Source organism: Rhinopithecus bieti, unplaced genomic scaffold (genome assembly GCF_001698545.2).
Source record: "Rhinopithecus bieti isolate Rb0 unplaced genomic scaffold, ASM169854v2 scaffold_49509, whole genome shotgun sequence".
Taxonomy (NCBI): domain Eukaryota; kingdom Metazoa; phylum Chordata; class Mammalia; order Primates; family Cercopithecidae; genus Rhinopithecus; species Rhinopithecus bieti.
Window position 1 is genome coordinate 262,910 of NW_016819747.1, and position 21,365 is coordinate 284,274.

At 39.6% G+C, this 21,365-nt stretch overlaps 1 protein-coding gene across 7 annotated transcripts in view; it reads right to left on the bottom strand.

The window, feature by feature from the left end:
- NR2C2 (nuclear receptor subfamily 2 group C member 2) overlaps positions 1–21,365 on the bottom strand; it is a 102,092-nt gene that overhangs the window by 70,867 nt on the left and 9,860 nt on the right. For all 7 annotated transcript variants that reach the window (XR_001882760.1, XR_001882759.1, XR_001882757.1 and 4 more), the window contains 2 exons: positions 21,028–21,133; positions 17,565–17,648 (listed from right to left, as the gene is read on the bottom strand). Coding sequence is in view for 2 of the 7 variants with exons in the window: in XM_017859199.1 (XP_017714688.1) it covers positions 17,565–17,624 (60 nt within the window). In the remaining 5 variants the exon portion in view is untranslated. The remainder of the gene's footprint in view (positions 1–17,564; positions 17,649–21,027; positions 21,134–21,365) is intronic.

The following is a 21,365-nucleotide window of genomic DNA, read 5'->3' on the forward strand; positions in this document are numbered from 1 at the left end:
TTAGTATGGTATGAGCTGTTGCAAAGTTAGCTCTGTAATGTGAATTTGATTCTATAAAATTGTCAATAGAGACATGATGCCAGTGTAACAGTAAAAATCAGTCTGATTGACAAGTGATAGCTCTCAATTCTGTAATGCTTTATATCACCAACTAACAGCCACAGAATGCAAAGTATACTGCCCAGAAAGCTAAAGGGAACTGTGTCACACATGATGCCTACTCAACCAGGTTCTTCCTCTTTTCTCAGTCTGGCCATGTGCTGTCTTGAAAATGCTCATTGCATGGTTTCCCTCTATCTTTATGCATTTCTCCCAAAGCTTTATGCATTTATGCAATTACTCAGCATCGTTAACCTTTCTTTACAACCCCTGCCATAAAGCTACTTTCACTTCATTTTTAAGACAAAATCCTGTATTTACTCTGTTTATTAGGAATTTAACATGTCTTTTTAACTGGGTATTTAACTAGTATTTTATTAGGATTGTTACTATTTTGTTAGCTCTCTGGTCTACTCCAAGCCCTATTTTCCATAAGGCTTTGATTTTTAGTGGGCAGAAGTACAAGATTTTTCAGAAATGCAAGTATCACATAATAGTAGAAGCACTTGCTTTCCAATTCTTAAGAGTAGGAATTTTAGGCTGGACACAACAGCTCACACCTAAAATCCTAGCACTTTGGGAGGCTGAGGCAGGAAAACGGCTTGAGGCCAGGAGTTCAAGACCAGCCTGAACAACACAGTGAGATCCTGTCTCTACCCCAAAAAAAGTTTTTTAAAATTAGCTGGGTGTGGTGGTACACACCTGTAATCCTAGCTCACTGGAAGGCTGAGGCGGGAGGACTGCTTGAGCCCAGGAGTTCAAGGCTACAGTGAGCTGTGATCATGCCTCTGCTCTTCAGCTTAGGTGACAGAGTGAGACCCTGTTCCCTAACACCCTCAACCCCAAAGCCGGAAAAGAGTAGGAATCTTAACAACTCAGCCCATGAGGTAAAAAACCAAGGAAGCCAGGGTTTACGCAGTATATAATACAGCTACCTAGGGAAATTCTATAGTGGGGACTATGGGTAGCAATGGTTTAAAAATAGGGAGCAACCCCAAATTTGCTCACCATCAAGGAAGAGAGCTTGGTCTGTCAGGGCAGGAACTGACTGCAGCAGTTTGCATTATCAGTAGGCTTGTGATTCAAGCCCCAAAGATAGGTCATTCTCTTGCTGAAAACTCTCCAATACCTCCTCAAAATGTATTTTATGTGAAATAAAATACAAACTCTTGACCATAGCCTATAACACCCACGACGATCTGGCCGTACCTCCCATTCTGACCTCATCTCCTATCACCTTCTTCCTCCCTCCCTGCACTGTTGCCACACAGGCCTCTTCCTTATTCCTTTATTGTACCAAGCATGCTCCCCCGACTTTTTCCCTGTCTGGAGTGTTCCCTACCTCTGTAACCCCACCCCAGACACTTACATACATCATGCTCTCACTTTATTCAGGTTTCTGTTTAAATGTTACCCTCTGAAAAAAATCTCCCTGAATGTGCTTAGACAGTAATTCCTGTCACTTTTGATCCCTTCCCTTTCCTTTATCGCATTTACTGCTCTCCTGACATTTCATTTTGTTTAGATGTTTACTGTCTGTTTCCTGATAGAATGAAAGCTTCATGTCAACAGAATTATTTACTTGAAAACTGTAACAATGCCTAGCACACAACACAGTAAGCACTCCTTAAACGGTTGCTGAATGGATAAGTTAATGAAATATTTCTGGAATACCTTGCAGTCCATCAATGAACAATTTCAATTTGGTTTACTAATAGTAGTACTTTCTCTGAATTCCAGTTAAGTATAGAATATACTCATGCATTTATCTCTATCCCTTTACCAAGCTACATTAAACAATGAGTAAAGGAACAACAACAAAAATGTACAAACCCACAAGGACAAAAAGAATAGTCAAGGAGATGACAGTGGATCACAGATGCTGACATACTTTTGGAGAGTGGAAAACAGATGATGAAGTGGAAACTAATTTAGGAAAATGGACAAAGCCCCAAATAACTATGGGGGGGATATTAATGAGAAGCAAGCTAATTTTCACCCCAGAACCTTGAAAAGGCTCAGCCTTTGGTCCCACAGAAACCTGGGTTGAGAAGCAGGCTAAAACTAGAGGACTGGCTGAATGTGGTACAGTCAGGTAAACTCACCGTCACCACAACCTCTCATACCACTGCAGAAAAAAGGAGGTATAGTCTGTGGATAACTTGAACCAAAGAGTGAACCAAAGAGGTCCCAGCCCTGAGATATCAAACACATCTTCATATGAAGGAGGGCGGCCCTGTTTTTCGGTTTTCACAGAATTAAAACAAGTGAAAGTATTGCAAGGTGAACCTCCAACCCCCATGTTGCCAACGCTATCCCCTATGCCATAGTTTTAAAACAAGCAAAGATAAAGACTGGCAACAAGACATGTAGTACCCTGCAGACAGGAAACTGAAGAATTTTTGCTGGAAAAAACTGAATGGCCCCAGAAAGGAAACCTATGGACACATAGTCCTCAACTTACAATGGTTCAGCTTACTTTATCATGGTACAAAAACAATACACATTCAGTGAAAACCGTGCTTTAAATACCCATATGACCATTCTGTTTTTTGCTTTCAGAACAGTAGTTAATACTAATATGTTACATGAGATATTCAACAGTTTATTACAAAATAGGCTTTGTATTACATGATTTTGCCCAACTGTAGGCTAATATAAGTGTTCTGAGCATGTTTAAGGGATGTTAGACTAAGCTATGATGTTCTCTATAGGTTAGGTGCATTCAACAGATTTTCAAGCTATAATCAGTTTCTTGGGGCATAACCCCACTGCAAGTTAAGAAACATTTGTACTGAAGTTGAGGGTGTGGGTGCCTATCTAATCAATCCACAGTAAAATCAAGCTAGCTGATGAGGCTTATACATGTACAAAAAAACTTTTTTGGGGTTTTTGTTTTCAGTATTAAGTCCTTCATTCTTTTGTTTAAATGTATTTTTTTTTATTTCTTGTGTCACCCAGGCTGGAGTGCAGTGGCATGATCATAGTTCCCAGCAGCTGAGCTGAAGTCTGTTATTCTTTTTTTTTTTTTTTGAGACAGAGTCTCACTCTGTCACTCAGGCTGGAGTGCAGTGTTACAATCTCAGCTGACTGGAACCTCTGCCTCCGGGGTTCAAGCAATGCTTGTGCCTCAGCCTTCTGAGTAGCTGGGACTACAGGCACACACTATAATGCCCAGCTAGTATTTTGTATTTTAGTAGAAACGGGGTTTCACCATGTTGCCCAGGCTGGTTTCGAACTCCTCAGCTCAGGCAATCCGCCCACCTCGGCCTCCCAAAGTGCTAGGATTATAGGCATAAGCCATTGTGCCTGGCTACATTACTCTTAAATATGGACCAACAATGAGGATCATTAGCCATTTGAGGAAAGCTTTCATAGGAAAGAAAGGAACTAAAAGAAACAAAAATGAATTTGGATAAAAGTAACTATGTAAGAAAGAAAAAACTAAACAGAATAAAAAACTGCAATTAACACTCTCAGAGAATTACAACAAGCTACTGTACCCATGAATAAAAAGTTGCTATAAAAATAGAGAGAAAGAGTTCCCAAAATTAAAAATAAGATATCAAAAATGAAAATAAAATTGAAGAAGCAGTAACAGCCAGCTGCCACAATGTATTACTTTCTATGTGCTATACTTGACATGCAGTAAATCACTTAATTCTCACAATAATCCTCTAAAATGAGTTCAGTAATTAACCCTACAGTTGGAGAAACTAGCACAAAGACATTAAGTAACATAATCAAGCACTAGTCAGTGATGAAGACAGATTCTAAGTCAGGAAATCACACTAAAAGTAGAAGCTGGAGGCAGATGGAAACACAAGAGAAAATGAGAGGAGATGAAAGGATTAATTCAAGAGACCCAACATCCAACTAATCAGTTGTTCTGAAAAGAGACTAGAAAAAAACTGAGGGAAGAAATTATCTAAGAACTAGCATAAACGATTTTCCCAGAACAGGAGGACATGAACTTTGACAGAAAGAACCCTCTGAGTGCACAGTATCCTTTATGAAAAAATATACACAGCAGGAGACATGACTGTATATTTCATGACTATATATTTCATGAACAGAATGGAAAAGATCTTAACAACTAGAGTGGGAGGGAGAGGAAGAGAGGTCACCCATGTAGATAAGAAATGACAATGGCAGTATTATACACAAAAGTAACACTAGAAAATGGAAGACAATAAAATGATGCCTTCAAAATTCTGAGGTAAAATTTCTCAACTTAGATTTCTATTCCTCATCAAACTATCAATTAGCCACATACATGTAAATAACAATATGTTCAAACACATAGATTTTTGAAAATCACCTCTGATGCATGCTTTCCTAGGAAGCTAATATAGCATGCTGTCCCCCGCCCCCCCCAAAAAAAAAAACGGAAAAGAAGGAAGGAAGGAAAAAACACGGACTCAAGAAAACAAAGAATACAAACAAGAGAGAAGTAAAGGATGACAGCTGTGCACAGCACACAGTAAGTTCAAAGAGCAATCAGTAGGGACTAGAGTAGGAGGTCAGAGGCTTTTAGAAGGAATGTTTTCACAGGAAAAAAGGAAACTAAAAATTCTTCTGATTTGTATAGAAAATAGTATCTGGAGAGTTTTACAGCTACGTTGGAGACACTAGAAAGTATCTGTAATAGTATCATAATTATATAACACAGAACACCGATTTACACAAACAGGATATAATTTTATTGGGAGGGAAGAGATGTGGGAGTATATGACACTGAATGAACACTAAAGTCTCTTCATCTAATGGGAATAAAAGTGGGGGCATTATTACAAATGTTACAGAAATAAAAGATTATAAACTAGTACTATGAACAATTATACACTGACACATTGGATAACCTAGATGAAACGGACAAATTCTCAGAAACACACAACCTACCAGGACTGCATCATGAAGGAACAGAAAATCTGGGTTGGGTGTGGTGGCTCATGCCTATAATCCCAGCAATTTGGAAGGTGGAGGTGGGAAGACTGCCTGAGCCCAGGAGTTCAAGATCAGCCTGGGCAACATGGTGAAACCCTGTCTCAAAATAAAAAATAATAAAATAAAATAAAATAAAAATTATATTTAAAAAAAGAAAATCCAAATAGACCTATAACCAGTAAGAAGATAGAATAAGCAATCAAAAACTTTCCAAAAAAGAAAAGTCCTGAACCACATGGCTTCACTGCTAAATCCTACCAAGCATTTAAAGAATTAACATCAATCCTTCTTAAACTCTTCTAGAAACACTGAAGAGGAGGGAAACATTTCCAAACTCCCATGAAGCCAGTATTATCACACTGATACCAAAGCCAAAGACACCAAAAGAAAACTATAAACTGTTCTCTTTCCTGCGGACACTGGTGCAAAAACCCTCAACAAAATACTAGCAAACTGAATTCAGCAGCATGTTAAAATACACAAACCATTACCAACAGAGGTTTGTCCAAGAAATGCAAGAGTGGTTCAACATACGAAAACTGATCAATGTAAAGTACCTCTCATTAAGAAAATGAAGGGAAAAAAACACATGATCCTCTGAACTGATGGAAAAAAGCACTTGACAAAATTCAGTAGCCTTTCATGATTAAAACACGTAACAAAATAGGAATAGAAGTAAATTACCTCAACATAATAAAGGCCATATATGAAAACCACCTGTTGGCTAACACCACACTTATTGATGGAAGACTGAATACTTTTCTTCTAAGACAAGGAACAAGACAAAAATGGCTACTTTTGCCACTTGTGCTAGAAGTCCTAGCCAGGGCAATTAGTCAAGAAAAATAAAAGGCATCCGTAGAGGAAAGAAAGTAAAATTATCCCTTATTCACAGACAACAGAACCTTATATGTAAAACTCTAAAGATGAACAAAAACTTTCAGAATAAAACAAATTCAGCAAAACTGCATGTTATTACACATAACAATCAGTTACATTTCTATACATTAACACAGCACATCTCAAAAGGGAAATTAAGAAAACAATTCCATTTACAATACCATAAAAAAGAATAAAATGTTTAGGATTAAATTTAACCAAGGAAGCAAAATCCTTAAAACATTTAAGTATACACTTAAAACATAAGTATACACTAGTCGGGTGCAGTGGCTCACACCTGTAATCCCAGCACTTTGGGAGGCTAAGGTGGGGAGATCACTTGAGGTCAGGATTTTAAGCCCAGCCTGGCCAACAGGGTGAAACCCTGTCTCTTGTAAAAATACAAAAATCAGCCAGGCATGGTGGCACATATCTGTAATCCCAGCTACTTGGGAGGCTGAGGCAGGAGAATTACTTGAACCCGGGAAGTGGAGGTTGCAGTGAGCCGAGAGTGTACCACTGCACTCCAGCCTGGGTGTGAGAGTGAGACTCCATCCCCCACCCCAAAAAAACCCAACAAAAAAACCTAAGTATACACTGAAAACTATAAAACATGGAAACAAATTAAAGACAACATAAATAGTGGAAAAACATCCTGTGTTCATGGATTGAAAGACTTAATATTGTTATGATGTCAATACTAACCGAAGCCATCTACAAACTCAATGTAATCCCTATCAAAACCCCAATGATGTATTTTACAGAAATAGAAAAATCCAATAACCTTCATATGGAATCTCAAGGGATCCTGAACAACCAAAACAATCTTGAAAAAGAACAAAGTTAGATATCTTGTACTTCCCAATTTTAAAACTTACTACAAAACTACAGTAATCCAAACAGTGTGGTACTGGCATAAAGAGAGACATATAAACAAATAGAGAGCCTGAACCGTGAGGACATTATGCTAAGTGAAATAAACCAGTCACAAAAAGACAGGTTCTGTGGAATTCTTACAGTAGTTATCAAAAGTAGTCAAATTCATAGACAGTAGAAGAGCAGTTGTCCGGGTGGGGGAAGGGGGTATTGGGGAGCTGCTGTTTAATGTGTACAGAGTTTCAGTTTTAGCAAGACGAAAAAACTGTGAAGAACTGTTGTACGACAGTATGAATATACTTAAACTACTGAACTGTATACAGAGACGGTCTCTGACTTGATGATCTGACTTATAATTTTTTGACTTTATGATTGGTTTACCAGGGTATAAAATGCATTTCAGACTTGTGATGGGCTTACCTGGATGCAGCCCCACTGTAAACCAAGGAACATCTGTACTTAAAAATGGTTAAGATACTAAATTTTATGTTACGTGGTTTTACCATTAGAGGAAAAAACAAAGAATAGAGAGCCAGAAATAAATCCCTGAATATATGTCAAATGACTGCTGACAAGGATGCCAAGACCATTCAATGAGGAAAGGATAGTTTTTTAACAAATGGCTCTGAGACAACTAGATATCCACATGCAAAAGAATGAAGTCAGACTCCTTATACAATACCATATAACGGGATCATAGACCTAAACTCTATAAAATTTACTCTAAAATTTAGTACAAAATGTAGAGCTAAAACTCTAAAATTATAAGAAGCCATGCACAGTGGCTCATGCCTGTAATCCTGGCACTTTGGGAGGCCAAGGTGGGAAGACTGCTTGAGCCCAGGAGTTCAAGACCAGACTGGGCAGCATAGCAAGACCCTGTTTAAAAAAAAAAATTTTTTTTTTTTTCAAAATTAGCCTGGCATGGTAGTGTACACCTGTAGTGCTCAGGAGGCTGAGGGAGGAGGACAGCTTGAGCCCAGAAAGTCTATGCTAGAGTAAGCTGTGTTTGTGCCGGTACATTCCTGCCTGGGTGACTGAGGTGACTGAGCAAGGACACCTCGCTAAAAAAAAAAAAAAAAAAAACATAGAGGAAATCTCATGACATTGGAGTTTGGCGTAATTTCTTTTTTTTTGTTTTTTTTTTTTTTTTTTTCTTGTTGGTTTGTTTTTTGTTTTTTTGTTTTGAGACGGAGTCTCGCTCTGTGCGCCCAGGCTGGAGTGCAGTGGCCGGATCTCGGCTCACTGCAAGCTCCCCCTCCCGGGTTTACGCCATTCTCCTGCCTCAGTCTCCCGAGTAGCTGGGACTACAGGCGCCCGCCACCTCGCCCGGCTAGTTTTTTGTATTTTTTTAGTAGAGACGGGGTTTCACCTTGTTAGCCAGGATGGTCTCGATCTCCTGACCTCGTGATCCGCCCGTCTCGGCCTCCCAAAGTGCTGGGATTACAGGCTTGAGCCACCGCGCCCGGCCGGCGATAATTTCTTGACTATGACACTAAAAGTACAAGCAACAAAAGAAAAAACATAAATTAAACTTCATCAAAATTAAAATTTTTACATCAAAGGACACTATCAAGAGAATAGAAAGACAGCCCACAGAATGGAAGAAAGTACCTGCAAATCATGTATCTGTGATATGGTTTAGATCTGTGTCCCCAACCAATCTCATGTCAAATTGTAATCCCCAATGCTGGAGGTGGGGCCTGACGGAAGGTGACTGGATCATGGGGATGGAGTTTTCATGAATGGTTTAAGACCATCCCCTTGGTCCTGTTCTCATGATAGTGAGTGAGTTATCATGAGATCTGGTTGCTTACAAGTGTGTAGCACCTCCCCCTACTCTCTCTTGGTCCTGCCCCTGCCATGTAAGACGCCTGCTCCTGCTTTGTCTGCCACGAGTAAAGCTCTCTGAGGCCTCCCCAGAAGCAGATGCTGCCGGGCTCTCTGTACAGCCCGTGGAACTACGAGCCAATTAAACCTCTCTTCATTATAAATTACCCAGCCTCAAGTATTTCTTTATAGCAATGCAAGAATGGACTAATACAATCTAATAAGGGCTTAATATCCAGAATATATAAAGAATTCCTACAACTCAATGACAAAAAAACTTCAAACTACCCAATTAAAAAGTGGGAAAGTACTTGAATAGACATTCTCCAAAAATATATGAATGGCCAACTAGCATATGAAAAGCTGCTCAGCCTGGTGCACTGGCTCATGCCTGTAATCCCAGCACTTTGGGAGCCCCAAGCGGGTGGATCACTTGAGGTTAGGAGTTTGAGACCAGCCTGGCCGTCATGGTGAAACCCTGTCTCTACTAAAAATACAAAAATTAGCCAGGTGTGGTGGTGTGCGCCTGTAATCACAGCTATTCAGGTGGCTGAGACATGAGAATCTCTGCAATCCAGGAGGCAGAGGTTGCAGTGAGCCGAAATGGCACCACTGCACTCCAGCCTGGGTGACAGAATAAGACACTGTCTAAACAAAACAAAACAAAACAAAACAAGAAAGAAAGAAAGAGAGAGAAAATAACTTTTTTTCTTAATTACAAGAAATTTATGACTGGGCACGGTGCCTCATGCCTGTAATACCAGCACTTTGGACGGCCAAAGCAGGCAGATCACCTGAGGTCAGGAGTTCGAGACCAGCCTGACCAACATGGAGAAACCCTGTCTCTACTAAAACTGCAAAAATTAGCCGGGTGTGGTGGCACATGCCTGTAATCCCAGGAGGCTGAGGCAGGAGGCTGAGGCAGGAGAATCACTTGAACCCGGGAGGCAGAGGTTGCAGTGAGCCAAGATTGCCATTATACTCCAGCCAGGGCAACAAGAGCAAAACTCTGTCTCAAAAAAAAAAAAAAAAAAAAATTTATGTAAAATTAATTTTTTAATGTAAACAACAACAACAAAAAAAGAAAAGCTGTTCAACATCACTAATCATTAGGGAAATGCAAGTCAAAACCACAATCAAATATCACTTTACATCCATTAGGGTGGCTTTTATCAAAAAACAAAACAACAAATAACGTGTTGTTGAGGATGTGGAGAAATTGGAACCCTTGTGCACTGCTGGTAAGAATGTAAAATGGTTGCAGCCGCTGTGGAAAACAATATAGCAGTTTCTCAAAAATCAAATATAGAAACCGTAAGATCCAGCAATTCCACTTCTGGGTATACAGATGCTCCTTATGATGAGGTTATGTCTTGATAAACCCTTTTAAGTTGAAAATGTCATTAAGTCAAAAATGCATGTAAGACTAGGCGCGGTGGCTTATGCCTGTAATCCCAGCACTTTGGAAGGTTGGGGTGGGTGGATCACCTAGGGTCAGGAGTTTGAGACCAGCCTGGACAACATGGTGAAACCCCGTCTCTACAAAAAATATACAAAAATTAGCAGGGCATGGTGGTGGGCGCCTGTAATCTCAGCTACTCGGGAGGCTGAGGCAGAACTGCCTGAACCCAGGAGGCAAAGGGTGCGGTGAGCCAAGATCGCGCCACTGCACTCCAGCCTGGGTGACAGAGCAAGACTCTGCCTCAAAAAAATAAAAAAATGCATTTAATACACTTAGCCTATCAAACAGCATGGCTTAGCCGAATGTATCCTACATGCTCACAACACTCACACTAGCATACAACTAAACAAAATCATCTAACACAAAGCTTATAATAAATTGAATTTCTCATGTAATTTATTAAATACTGTACTGAAAATGAAAAACGGAATGGTTGTATAGGTACTTTTAGTATGGCTTCTACTGAATGCATATGGCTTTTGCACCATTGCAAAGTTAAAAAATTCTAAGTTGAACCATCGTAAGTTGAGTACCAACTGTATACCCAAAATAACTGAAAGCAGGGACTCAAGATACTTGTATACCTACGTTCACGGCAACATTCCTCAAAGTCAAGAGGTTGAAGCAACCCAAATATCCACTGACAGCTGAACAGATAAAATGTGATACATAAGCAGAATATTAGTCTTAAAAAGGAAGGAAACTCTGACATATGCTGTAACATATGACACATGCTACAACATGGATTAACCTTGAGGACATTATACTAAGTGAAATAAGCCCAGTAACGAATGACAATTACATGATTCTACTTATATAAGGTACCTAGAGTAGTCAAATTCGGAGACACAGAAAGAATAGTGGTTGCCAAAGGCTAGGGGAATGAGAGGAAAGGTAGCTGATGCTACATGGATACAGAGTTTCAGTCTGGGAAGAAGCAAAAGTTCTAGAGATGGATGGTAGTGATGGTTACAGACCAATGTGACCAGTACTCAATGCCAAAGAACTCCACACTTACACAACTCATTACTGCCCCCCATTCCCCATCCCCGGCCCCCAAAAAAGACAGTACCTAAGCCTGATAAATCAAGAATTAGAAATAGTGGGGTAAGGACATTTTTTGAAGCTGAAGTTAAATACCAGAAGAAATCAAATTTAGAGGAAGCTTGGTGATAAAGGGTAAGAATGGTTCAGGAACCTGCTTTCTGCTTCAAGCCTAATACTGTACTGGTCAACTTTTAAATGTATGTATATGTACTACTTTGACAAGAAAATGAAAATTTAAACATCCAATTAGAGGGCAGGATTAATCAAATTTAGTCCTAGTGAGTTAGGCATTCCAGGACACTGAAAACCCAACTTTGCTTTTTCTTCCTTGAGGACACAGCCTTGCCAATACTGCATTTTGTTCAAGAACTGGGAGAGCTCTATGTTTTTCAACATTCCCTTACATGGAAATGTTAGTGTAAGTTTTCTGCAATGATGATGCAAATCCTGTTGATAAAAAGAATCAAGGGGTCATACGAATTTGGCTATTTTCTCAGCCATGGCAGGACCTTATTTGATGGCTGAAAGCCCCTTACATAGCCCAGGGATCAGGGAAGAGTTGTAAGCCACCTCACTTCTATTGCGTAAACATACATGCAACTTACAGTTTAGGTGTATGGGTGATTTCTTTCTGCCAATCAGCAAGCACTCAAAATACTTCAGCAAGTTAACTCCTAAATTTCTCCTGACTCAAAATATGGAATTTAAAAAGTATCTTTATTGGCTGGGCATGGTGGCTCATGCCTGTAATCCCAGCACTTTGGGAGGCCAAGGGGGGTGGATCATAAGGTCAGGAGTTCGAGACCAGTCTGGCCAACACAGTGAAACCCCATCTCTACTAAAAATACAAAAATTAGCCAGGTGTGGTGGCACGTGCCTGTAGTTCCAGCTACTCAGGAGGCTAAGGCGGGAAAATTGCTTGAACCCGGGAGGCAGAGGTTGCACTGAGCCAAGACCACACCAATGTACTCCAGCCTGGGTGACAGAGTGAGACTCTGTTTCAAAAAAAAAACAAAACAAAGTATCTTTATTTAGGCAATGAAAAAATACACAGTATGTGTACCTATATGTCTGCTTTAAATTTCCAGTTATAGAGGGAAATCTTTTTTTTTTTTTTTTTTTGAGACGGAGTCTCGCTCTGTCACCCAGGCTGGAGTGCAGGGGCTGGATCTCAGCTCACTGCAAGCTCCGCCTCCTGGGTTTACGCCATTCTCCTGCCTCAGCCTCCCGAGTAGCTGGGACTATAGGCGCCCACCACCTCGCCTGGCTAGTTTTTTGTATTTTTTAGTAGAGACGGGGTTTCACCATGTTCGCCAGGATGGTCTTGATCTCCTGACCTCGTGATCCGCCCGTCTCGGCCTCCCAAAGTGCTGGGATTACAGGCTTGAGCCACCGCGCCCGGCTGGGGAAATCTTAAATGCTTAAAAAATACTGAAGCTCCTTTAGAAAATTTAATTCCTTTAATATATGAAAAGCAAAATTAATTCCAGTGTTACACATGATTCAAGCTCTCACTGCTTTGGTTACCAATTATCATCTGCCATCTCATCTCTCCCATTCTCAGCTATTCCTTTTCTAAAAAAATGAACCACATTGCTTTTAAAATCAAGTTTCACAGTCATTTCATTGTTAATGGACATTTGGCTGACATTCCCACCAGCAACGTATGAGGTTTCCAATTTTTCCACTTCCTTTCCAATGTTTACCATCTGATTTTTATATGCTAGTCATTCTAGTGGATGTGAAATAGTATCTCACTGTGGTTTTAACGAAAATTAATGAAAAGAAAATAGAAAATAGAGAAAATCAATTAAACCAAAAGCTGGTTTGTTGAAAACAATCAAGTTGACAAACCGTTAGCTAGATTGACCAGAAAAAGAGGGCACTCTTAAATTACTAGAATCACAAATGAAACAGGATACATTACCACTGACCTTACAGAAATAAAAAGGATTATAAAGGAATGCTATGAAGAACTGTACACCAACAAATTAGATAACTTAGATGAAATGAACAAAGTCCCAAAAAGACAAATTACTGAAACTGACTCAAGAAGAAATGGACAATATGAACAGACCTGTAACAAGTAAAGACTGAATTAGTAATCCAAAAATTACCTGAAAAGAAAAGGCCAGGCCCAGATGGCTTCTCCGCTAATTCTACAAGATTTTTAAAGAAAAGTTAATACCAATTCTTTATTAACAATTCCAAAAAACAGAGAGATCACACAGCTTTCAAGTGGCAGGGCCAGGATTTAAATCTAGGCAATCTGGCTTCAGAGTCTACACTGTTGACCACTATATTCAACTGTCTCTCTGAATAACTAAATTTGAGCACATTATAGGACATCAAGTTATTTCGTATCACCCAACTTTTGTAGTTTACCTTGGCAATCTGGCTTCAGAGTCTACACTGTTGACCACTATATTCAACTGTCTCTCTGAATAACTAAATTTGAGCACATTATAGGACATCAAGTTATTTCGTATCACCCAACTTTTGTAGTTTACCTTGGTATTTGTCCACTTAGGTCATCTATAGAGAAAAAAGTTGAACGCAGGGACTCTAGAGAACACCATTTACATAATCCACAATGTTGCTGTATTTCATGGAGCAAAAATGCATGGCACTTACTAAGTTCATTTCTAAAAAGAGTTATTTTAGAGACAGGTTCTCACTCTGTCATCCAGGCTGGAGTGCAGTGGTATGATCATAGCTCATTGTAGTCTTGAACTCCTGGGATCAAGCAATCCTCCAACCTCAGCCTCCAGAGTAGCTGAGACCATATAGGAAGGCACCACCACATCTAGCTGAATTTTTTGATTGTTTAATAGAGACGAGGATTTAAACCCCAATCTGTCTGATCTCATGGCTCACAATCCCATTCGATAGAGTCTCCTTCTACCATTATCCTGTCTTTTCCTATTCAACCAGTGTAGTCTATCTTGCTTGGGCTTATCCCGTTAGAGAGCTCTGGGAGAGCAAAAGCCCTGTCCTATTATCCACCAGCATATCCTCCCTGGCCTACAGGAAGAGAACAGGTATGCTCCTTCATTATCTGCTGACTGAGTAAACAATTATCCAAAACTGACTGTTAATTATCTCTCAATTTGGATACTTTATTCCCCTCCATTACTCCTTAGCATTAAAATGAAGTGTAGGCCCTCTCACCCATTTAGCTAATCAAATATTATACATAGTTATTATATGCAGCTTAAAATTACTAAGCTCAAAAATTCAAAGGACACAAATACATACTTATTCCTTAAAATAACACTGAGGGGCCGGGCACGGTGGCTCACGCCTGTAATCCCAGCACTTTGGGAGGCTGAGGCAGGCAGATAACCTGAGGTCAGGAGTTCAAGACCAGCCTTCCTGGCCAATAAGGTGAAACCCTGTCTCTACTAAAAATACAAAAAAATTAGCCAGGCATGGTGCCCCACGTCTGTAATCCCAGCTACTCAGGAGGCTGAGGCAGGAGAATCACTTGAACCCGGGAGGCGGACATTGTGGTGAGCTGAGATCATGCCATTGCACTCCAGTCTGTGCAACAAGAGCGAAACTCCATCTCAAAAAACAAAACAAAACAAAACAAAAACACACAGCAAGGAAATCTAGGAAATATTTTAAACAGAAGGATTGCTTTTGCATTCAAAATTGAGACTGCCTTTCATTATTTTGAGTCTCTAAAATGCCTTTTCTTTTGCCATGGGAAACAACAGTTGCACTAAGTTAATATATGAAATTCTACTGCCTGAAGGAAAGAAGGTATTTGGTAGAAAATTTTAGCTAGCAAACTTTTTGAATGCATACAAAGAACTTACATTAGCCTATATTAACCTCTTTCCTAAAGAATTAATGATGTTGCCTGATGACTTGTGATATAGAAAGAAAAAGAAAGAATGATGGCCTCTTAGGGCAGCAATCTATATAGTAGTTTCCAAATCAGCCTCAAGTGGAAACACAGATATTTGAAAAATTAACAATTATTTTCAAGGTAATTATTCCTATCACAAAATAAAGCAACAAATAAATATGGGAGTCTTCAAATAATGCTGTTTCATTATAATGTTGATGAGAAAAAAAAGTGATTCCAGGCCGGGGCCACTGTCTGTGGGGAGTTTGTATGTTCTCCCCATGTCTGCATGGGTTCTCGGCAGGTATTCCGGCTTCCCCCACCACATGCCAAGGATGTGCATGTGAGACGACTTAGTGTGTCTAAATTATCCCAGTCTGAGTGAGTGTATGTGTGTGAGTACACCCTGTGACAGGATGGTGTCCTGACCAGGAGGGTTTCTGCCTTGTGCCCTGAGCTGCCAGGACAGGATCCTGCCACCTATCACCCTGAACTGGAATAAGTGGGTTGGGAAATGAATATAAATTATTGTAAAATAAAAATTCATAAAGTCCACAGTAATCATACCAAATGCATGACAATAAACTATGCAGTAAGAAGGCACTCAGTAAGTCCGGGCATGGTGGCTCACACCTGTAATCCCAGCACTTTGGGAGGCCAAGGCGGGCGGATCACAAGGTCAAGAGATCGAGACCATCCTGGCCAACATAGTGAAACTCCGTCTCTACTAAAAATACAAAAATTATCCGGGCGTGGTGGCACATGCCTGTAATCTCAGGTACTCGGGAGGCTGAGGCAGGAGAATTGCTTGAACCCGGGAGGCAGAGCTGCAGTGAGTCGGGATTGTACCACTGCACTCCAGCCTGGCGACAGAGCAAGACTCTGTCTCAAAAAAAAAAAAAAAAAAAAAAAAAAAGCACTCAGTGAACCTGTCATACCTGTGATTGATTGCACAGTGGCAGGAGGTACTGACAACTTTTGCTTTACAAAGAATTATTCCTTAATATAATCCACCACCACTATGACTGCTGTCACTCACTGATTCACCAAAAATTGGGTAAATAATTTTGTTGTTAATAGTCTTTAATCTTAAATGTATGTATAGCTCACATTTATTTCAATATTTAATATTAGAGGTGTTTTGTATCTTTAGAAATTTGATTTTTTTTTGACCAGAAATATGCCATAGGAACTTAACTCTTGATTAGCCTAGGGTAAAACTCGTTTTGTTATATTTGGTTTCACCTAAAGCTGGTTTCCAAGAACCCACTGATAACGTCAAATGAGGACTTGTTGCACGAGCATTTTAATCCCAATACTTGTATAACTCTGAGAGCCCATTCAAAAATATAATATTAAAATATTTGTCAAATCTTTCTTCTTTCATTTTCAGTTAATATTAACCATTATTTGCTGGGTGGGGAGGGGGGTAGGTAACAAGTTATACTGTTGCCTTTAAGTTAATGGTTGACCTAAAATCTGAAAATCTGCTCACCATTTTTACCGGTTTAAACTGGCACATGTATACTTAGTTTTTGTTTAAAAAATCCTCTGTGAATGTAAATTTGTGTCTTTGCCCTAGAAATATGAGCATTATTAAAAAATGTGAATCTCAACCTTTTGGCTCCTGGTTGCAGTAGGACCCATGGTTAATCGGAGCTTTGGAAGTGAACACACCTGCCTCAGCATCTTGTCCTGCTACAGAGGGCCTTTGGCTAATTATCTATTTTTTGAGACTTGGTTTCCTTACCTACTAAATGGGAATACCGGTAGTACCAACCTCAGACAGTTATTGTGAGGATTAAAGCCCTAGGATAGGGCATGGTACAGAATGAACGGCCAAAGTATGCTATTAGTGTTTTAGCTTTACTATGCATTTCATGTCAAGTTGCCTGCACATACCAAGCTACTTAATGCCTATGTCCTTTTACATAGGTTTCTGACTTAGGATGCTCTCCCCAGAATCTGTCACAAAGTTCCCCATCCCACTTACCTGGGTCTGACAAATGCTTACTCATCATGGAAGACCCACCTCCAGGATCAAATCCCTCACATGGAATTATATTTCTCAACCTATTTTATAATAACTTCTTAACCAGGCCTCGAGATCACTAAAGGAACAATCCACGACTCATTCACCCCCATATATCTCAGCACTTAGTACAATCCCTGGTCCATGGCAAATGGTCAATGACTGCTAAATGGACATAATCAGCCTTCTACTATTCCATAGTATTAACAAAGAATCAAGTGTATGAGAAACTGAGAGACTCGGAGTTTAAACTATACCCACAAGGTTCAGTAAGAATCAGATTCTACCAGTTTTTGGTTCAAAGTAAAAGTTCAAGTCACCTTATTAAAAGCAGATAGGCCACCCTACTCATGCAAAAAAAAAAAAAAAGTTACAAATAAATGTTCTTGTCATTTTTTTCTTCCATGACAGCACCCTAGGGCATATCACATGTTGACCTATCTCCAAGGGACTGTTTTGAAAAAAATGAGCACACTGATTTTTCTTTCGTTTCAAAAGTGAGGGTGCCAGCTACCGTGCTAGCCCCTGTCACTCACCTCAGCCACCTGCTGGGTCCCCACTCTGTGCTGAACCAGCCCCTCCATATTTGTAGCCATGGTGAAGCAAGATCATTAGAGAACCTGTTTGGAAAGATGTAGCAACTTCTATCAGGTGGGGAGAAACCAGGCTACTTGAAAAATATTAGTAATCAAAACTCATCTTTGGTACTGTCTTGTGTGGATTTTGCCCTCTGTAGCACACAGACCTAAGAGGCTAGACATAGCTGTATATACTGCACCAGCTCCTTCAGTTACAGGTACCAACATTAATTTGTAGAAACATTTCAATTTAGAAACTTCCACTGACAAATACAGACAAAGATGAATTTGGAAATTTATCAGGTCTCCAGGGTTGTAACAGCTTGGTTTACCTCTCAGAGAGGTGGGAATCACACCTTTTTGGATAGCTCATTGTCACAGTATGCTAAATAAGGAGGTGGGTATCTGAGAAAGGTGCGACATCAACTCTGGATAGAGCCCTAGATTGCTATCATCAATCATACTTCTTGTAGTAGTGGCAAAGTGAAGCAAAACCCTGCTTGATGCTAACATACCTCACTCATAGGTTGAAAAGCAAATACTATCACTAACAAAGCAAGAAGCAAAGAGACTGCATTACTAAAGTGTGCCAACAAGAATATGGTACCTATACATATATTAATTTATATTAAATCCTCATTAAATTACAAAACTAGATAATTAGGCTTTCTACTAGCAGCAAAATAGATTTGATGTCATTATTCATAAAATTTAGAAAGATCATCTAAAGATCAAAGAGTGTGCTAGTCCCCTGGGTCAAGACATTTGAGTACCAGCATTGCTGAAGGAGCAGACACCTGGTCTCTTCCGGTCATGAGACAGCTCTCCTGAATAATTCCTAAACCCTTTCCTTTTTTTTTTTTTTTTTTTTTGAGACGGAGTCTCGCTCTGTCCCCCGGGCTGGAGTGGTGCAGAGGCCTGATCTCAGCTCACTGCAAGCTCCGCCTCCCGGGTTCCCGCCATTCTCCTGCCTCAGCCTCCCAAGTAGGTGGGACTACAGGCGCCCGCCACCTCGCCCGGCTAGCTTTTGTATTTTTTAGTAGAGACGGGGTTTCACCGTGTTAGCCAGGATGGTCTCGATCTCCTGACCTCGTGATCCGCCCGTCTCGGCCTCCCAAAGTGCTGGGATTACAGGCTTGAGCCACCGCGCCCGGCCTCCTAAGCCCTTTCAAAGGCTCTGCCGCAAAAAATTCAGTAAAATCTAGACCCAATTCTTGGACAATTCACTATTGACTGTGTAGGTCCCATGGTCCACAGGAGAACAAAGCTCAAATCTATTTCCAAAATTTAGATATAAAAACTATATAGTATTACTGAGTGTGCAAATAGAAGAATACAGTTCACTTGCCTGCTCTCCCTCAATCACAAAGTGGATTATCTTGCAATGCAATTTTACAAAATATTTTTCTGTAGTTCCTATCTAAAGTATTATAATCACTGCTGTCTATGAAGCTTTTTAACTCTCTGGTAACTTTCTACATCATTCTATTTATTATTAGATAGCCACCTCTATTATGATAATTCGAATTCACATATTTTATGGCCAAAATGCTAAGAGAAAGAAACAGGAGGATGAAACCGTGACTGACAAATGTGAAAGACCTGGTTCCTGCCTTCAAGGAGTCAAAATCCTTGACAGCAGATACTGTACCAACTGCTACAATGACACCAGACCACCAGTATCAGTGATTCATTTTCACAAAATATGACTAGGTCTGAAATTGAGGAGGTAATGTTTATTCTTTTAATAGATGGTAAAAACTTAACTTTTACTTATTTCTAGAAAAAAATACAAAGATACATTTTGGTCTTTTTTTCTTGCTATAGTTTGGTTACAACTAACGGAGATGGAAGGAAAAGGCATCTTTAAGTGTACCAAAAAAGTCAACTGACTTGTTAAAAATGCAAGTATTACATGTAAAAGTCTAGAGTTCGATTCTTCCTCAAAATAGAAAATAGGGGCCGGGCGCGGTAGCCCAAGCCTGTAATCCCAGCACTTTGGGAGGCCGAGGCGGGCGGATCACAAGGTCAGGAGGTCGAGACCATCCTGGCTAACACAGTGAAACCCCGTCTCCACTTAAAAAATACAAAAAATTAGCCGGGCGAGATGGCGGGTGCCTGTAGTCCCAGCTACTCGGGAGGCTGAGGCAGGAGAATGGCGTGGACCTGGGAGGCGGAGCTTGCAGTGAGCTGAGATCCGACCACTGCACTCCAGCCTGGGCGACAGAGCGAGACTCCGTCTCAAAAAAAAAAACAAAAAACAAAAACAAAAAAAAATAGAAAATAGGAATTTTAAAGAAACGGATAGCCAATAGGTACCATACATTAAAAAAATAAATCTAAACATATGGCTGCAACTAATAATTTTTATCACTTTTAGATGTCAATAAAATTTCTCGTTATTAACAATGCAAGAAATATGTGAATTTGAATTATTACAGAAATATTGTTAGGAAAATATTATTAAATAGTATAGAAACAACAGAATAGTAGAAAGGTGTATCTTTCTATTGGGTTCCCTAAAAGAGGTGGCTTGATACATCAAATTATGAGTCAAAGTGGATTTTATAGATGACAATCTGATTTAATGGAGGCCTAGTACAGAAACTTTTCTGTAATAATTCACTTTAACACTAAATTTGCAGGATCAATCAACTTCAGGTAGGGCTTAGGATCCCAAGATAAATCTAACAACAGATGACTACAGATATTATGTCACAGAGAAGCAGCAGTAAATCTAAGTTTAGAAAAGCTAAGTATTCTGGACATTAATGTTTTGTTGGTATGTTATAAATATCTTCACCGACTCTGTGGTTCATCTGTTTACTTTAAGGCATCTTTTGGTGAACAGATGTCCTTAAATTTAATAAGGCTAAATTTATCCTTATTTTCTTTTACAGTTTGTACTTTTATTTATGAAAATCCTGTCCTATCCCAGGAATATAATTGTATATATTTTCTTAGAAATACGAGTTTTGTCCCTATTTAAGTCCTCAATCCATCTGCAAATTGATTCTTGAATTTGATGAGAAATAAGGATACAACTAATTTTTTTCCCATGTAGATGACCCATTTTCCATTTTCTGTTCAAGAAATAGTTCTGGAAAACGGATTATCTACATGGGGAAAATCCATCCTTTTCCCCACTGATCTGAAATGCTATGTCTGCCATATCTCTGTTTTTCCTATATATGTGGATATAACTGTAGGTTCTCTATTCTATTCCACTAAGTTCTCTTTGTCTTTCTCTTGGTCACCAACACTATCTTTTTACTGCAGTGTTAGCGTTAAGTCTTGCTCTCTGATAGGACAAGTGCCCCCCACCTTGTTCTCCCACACCAACTTCCTGGATCATCTTAAACGCCTCTCTTTATACACTTGAATTGAGCAGCAACCTTTCTTTATACACTTGAATTCTTACAATTCTTGATCTCACTGTTGGTTTTCTGCCTTCAAAGCAGCATCAGGCATCATCAACAGCAGCTTTGGAAGCCGCTTAAAAATGAACAAGGAGGAATGTGCACCTTCTGGAAAAACAAGCAGAAACAAAAAAATGAGACTAAGAGTGAGAGAGAAATTGAAAGAGAAACTATGTTAAAGCAAGTGCTTTCAATAAAGACTTAAATCCAGTCAGAGGAGGTAAGTGAGAAGTAGTTTCAAAAAATACTTTCTATTACTTTTGAAAATAAGTCACAAACCATATCCTATTCTCATACAGAAAAAAGGAAGACAGAGGCTTTTTCTTCCAGGATATCACAA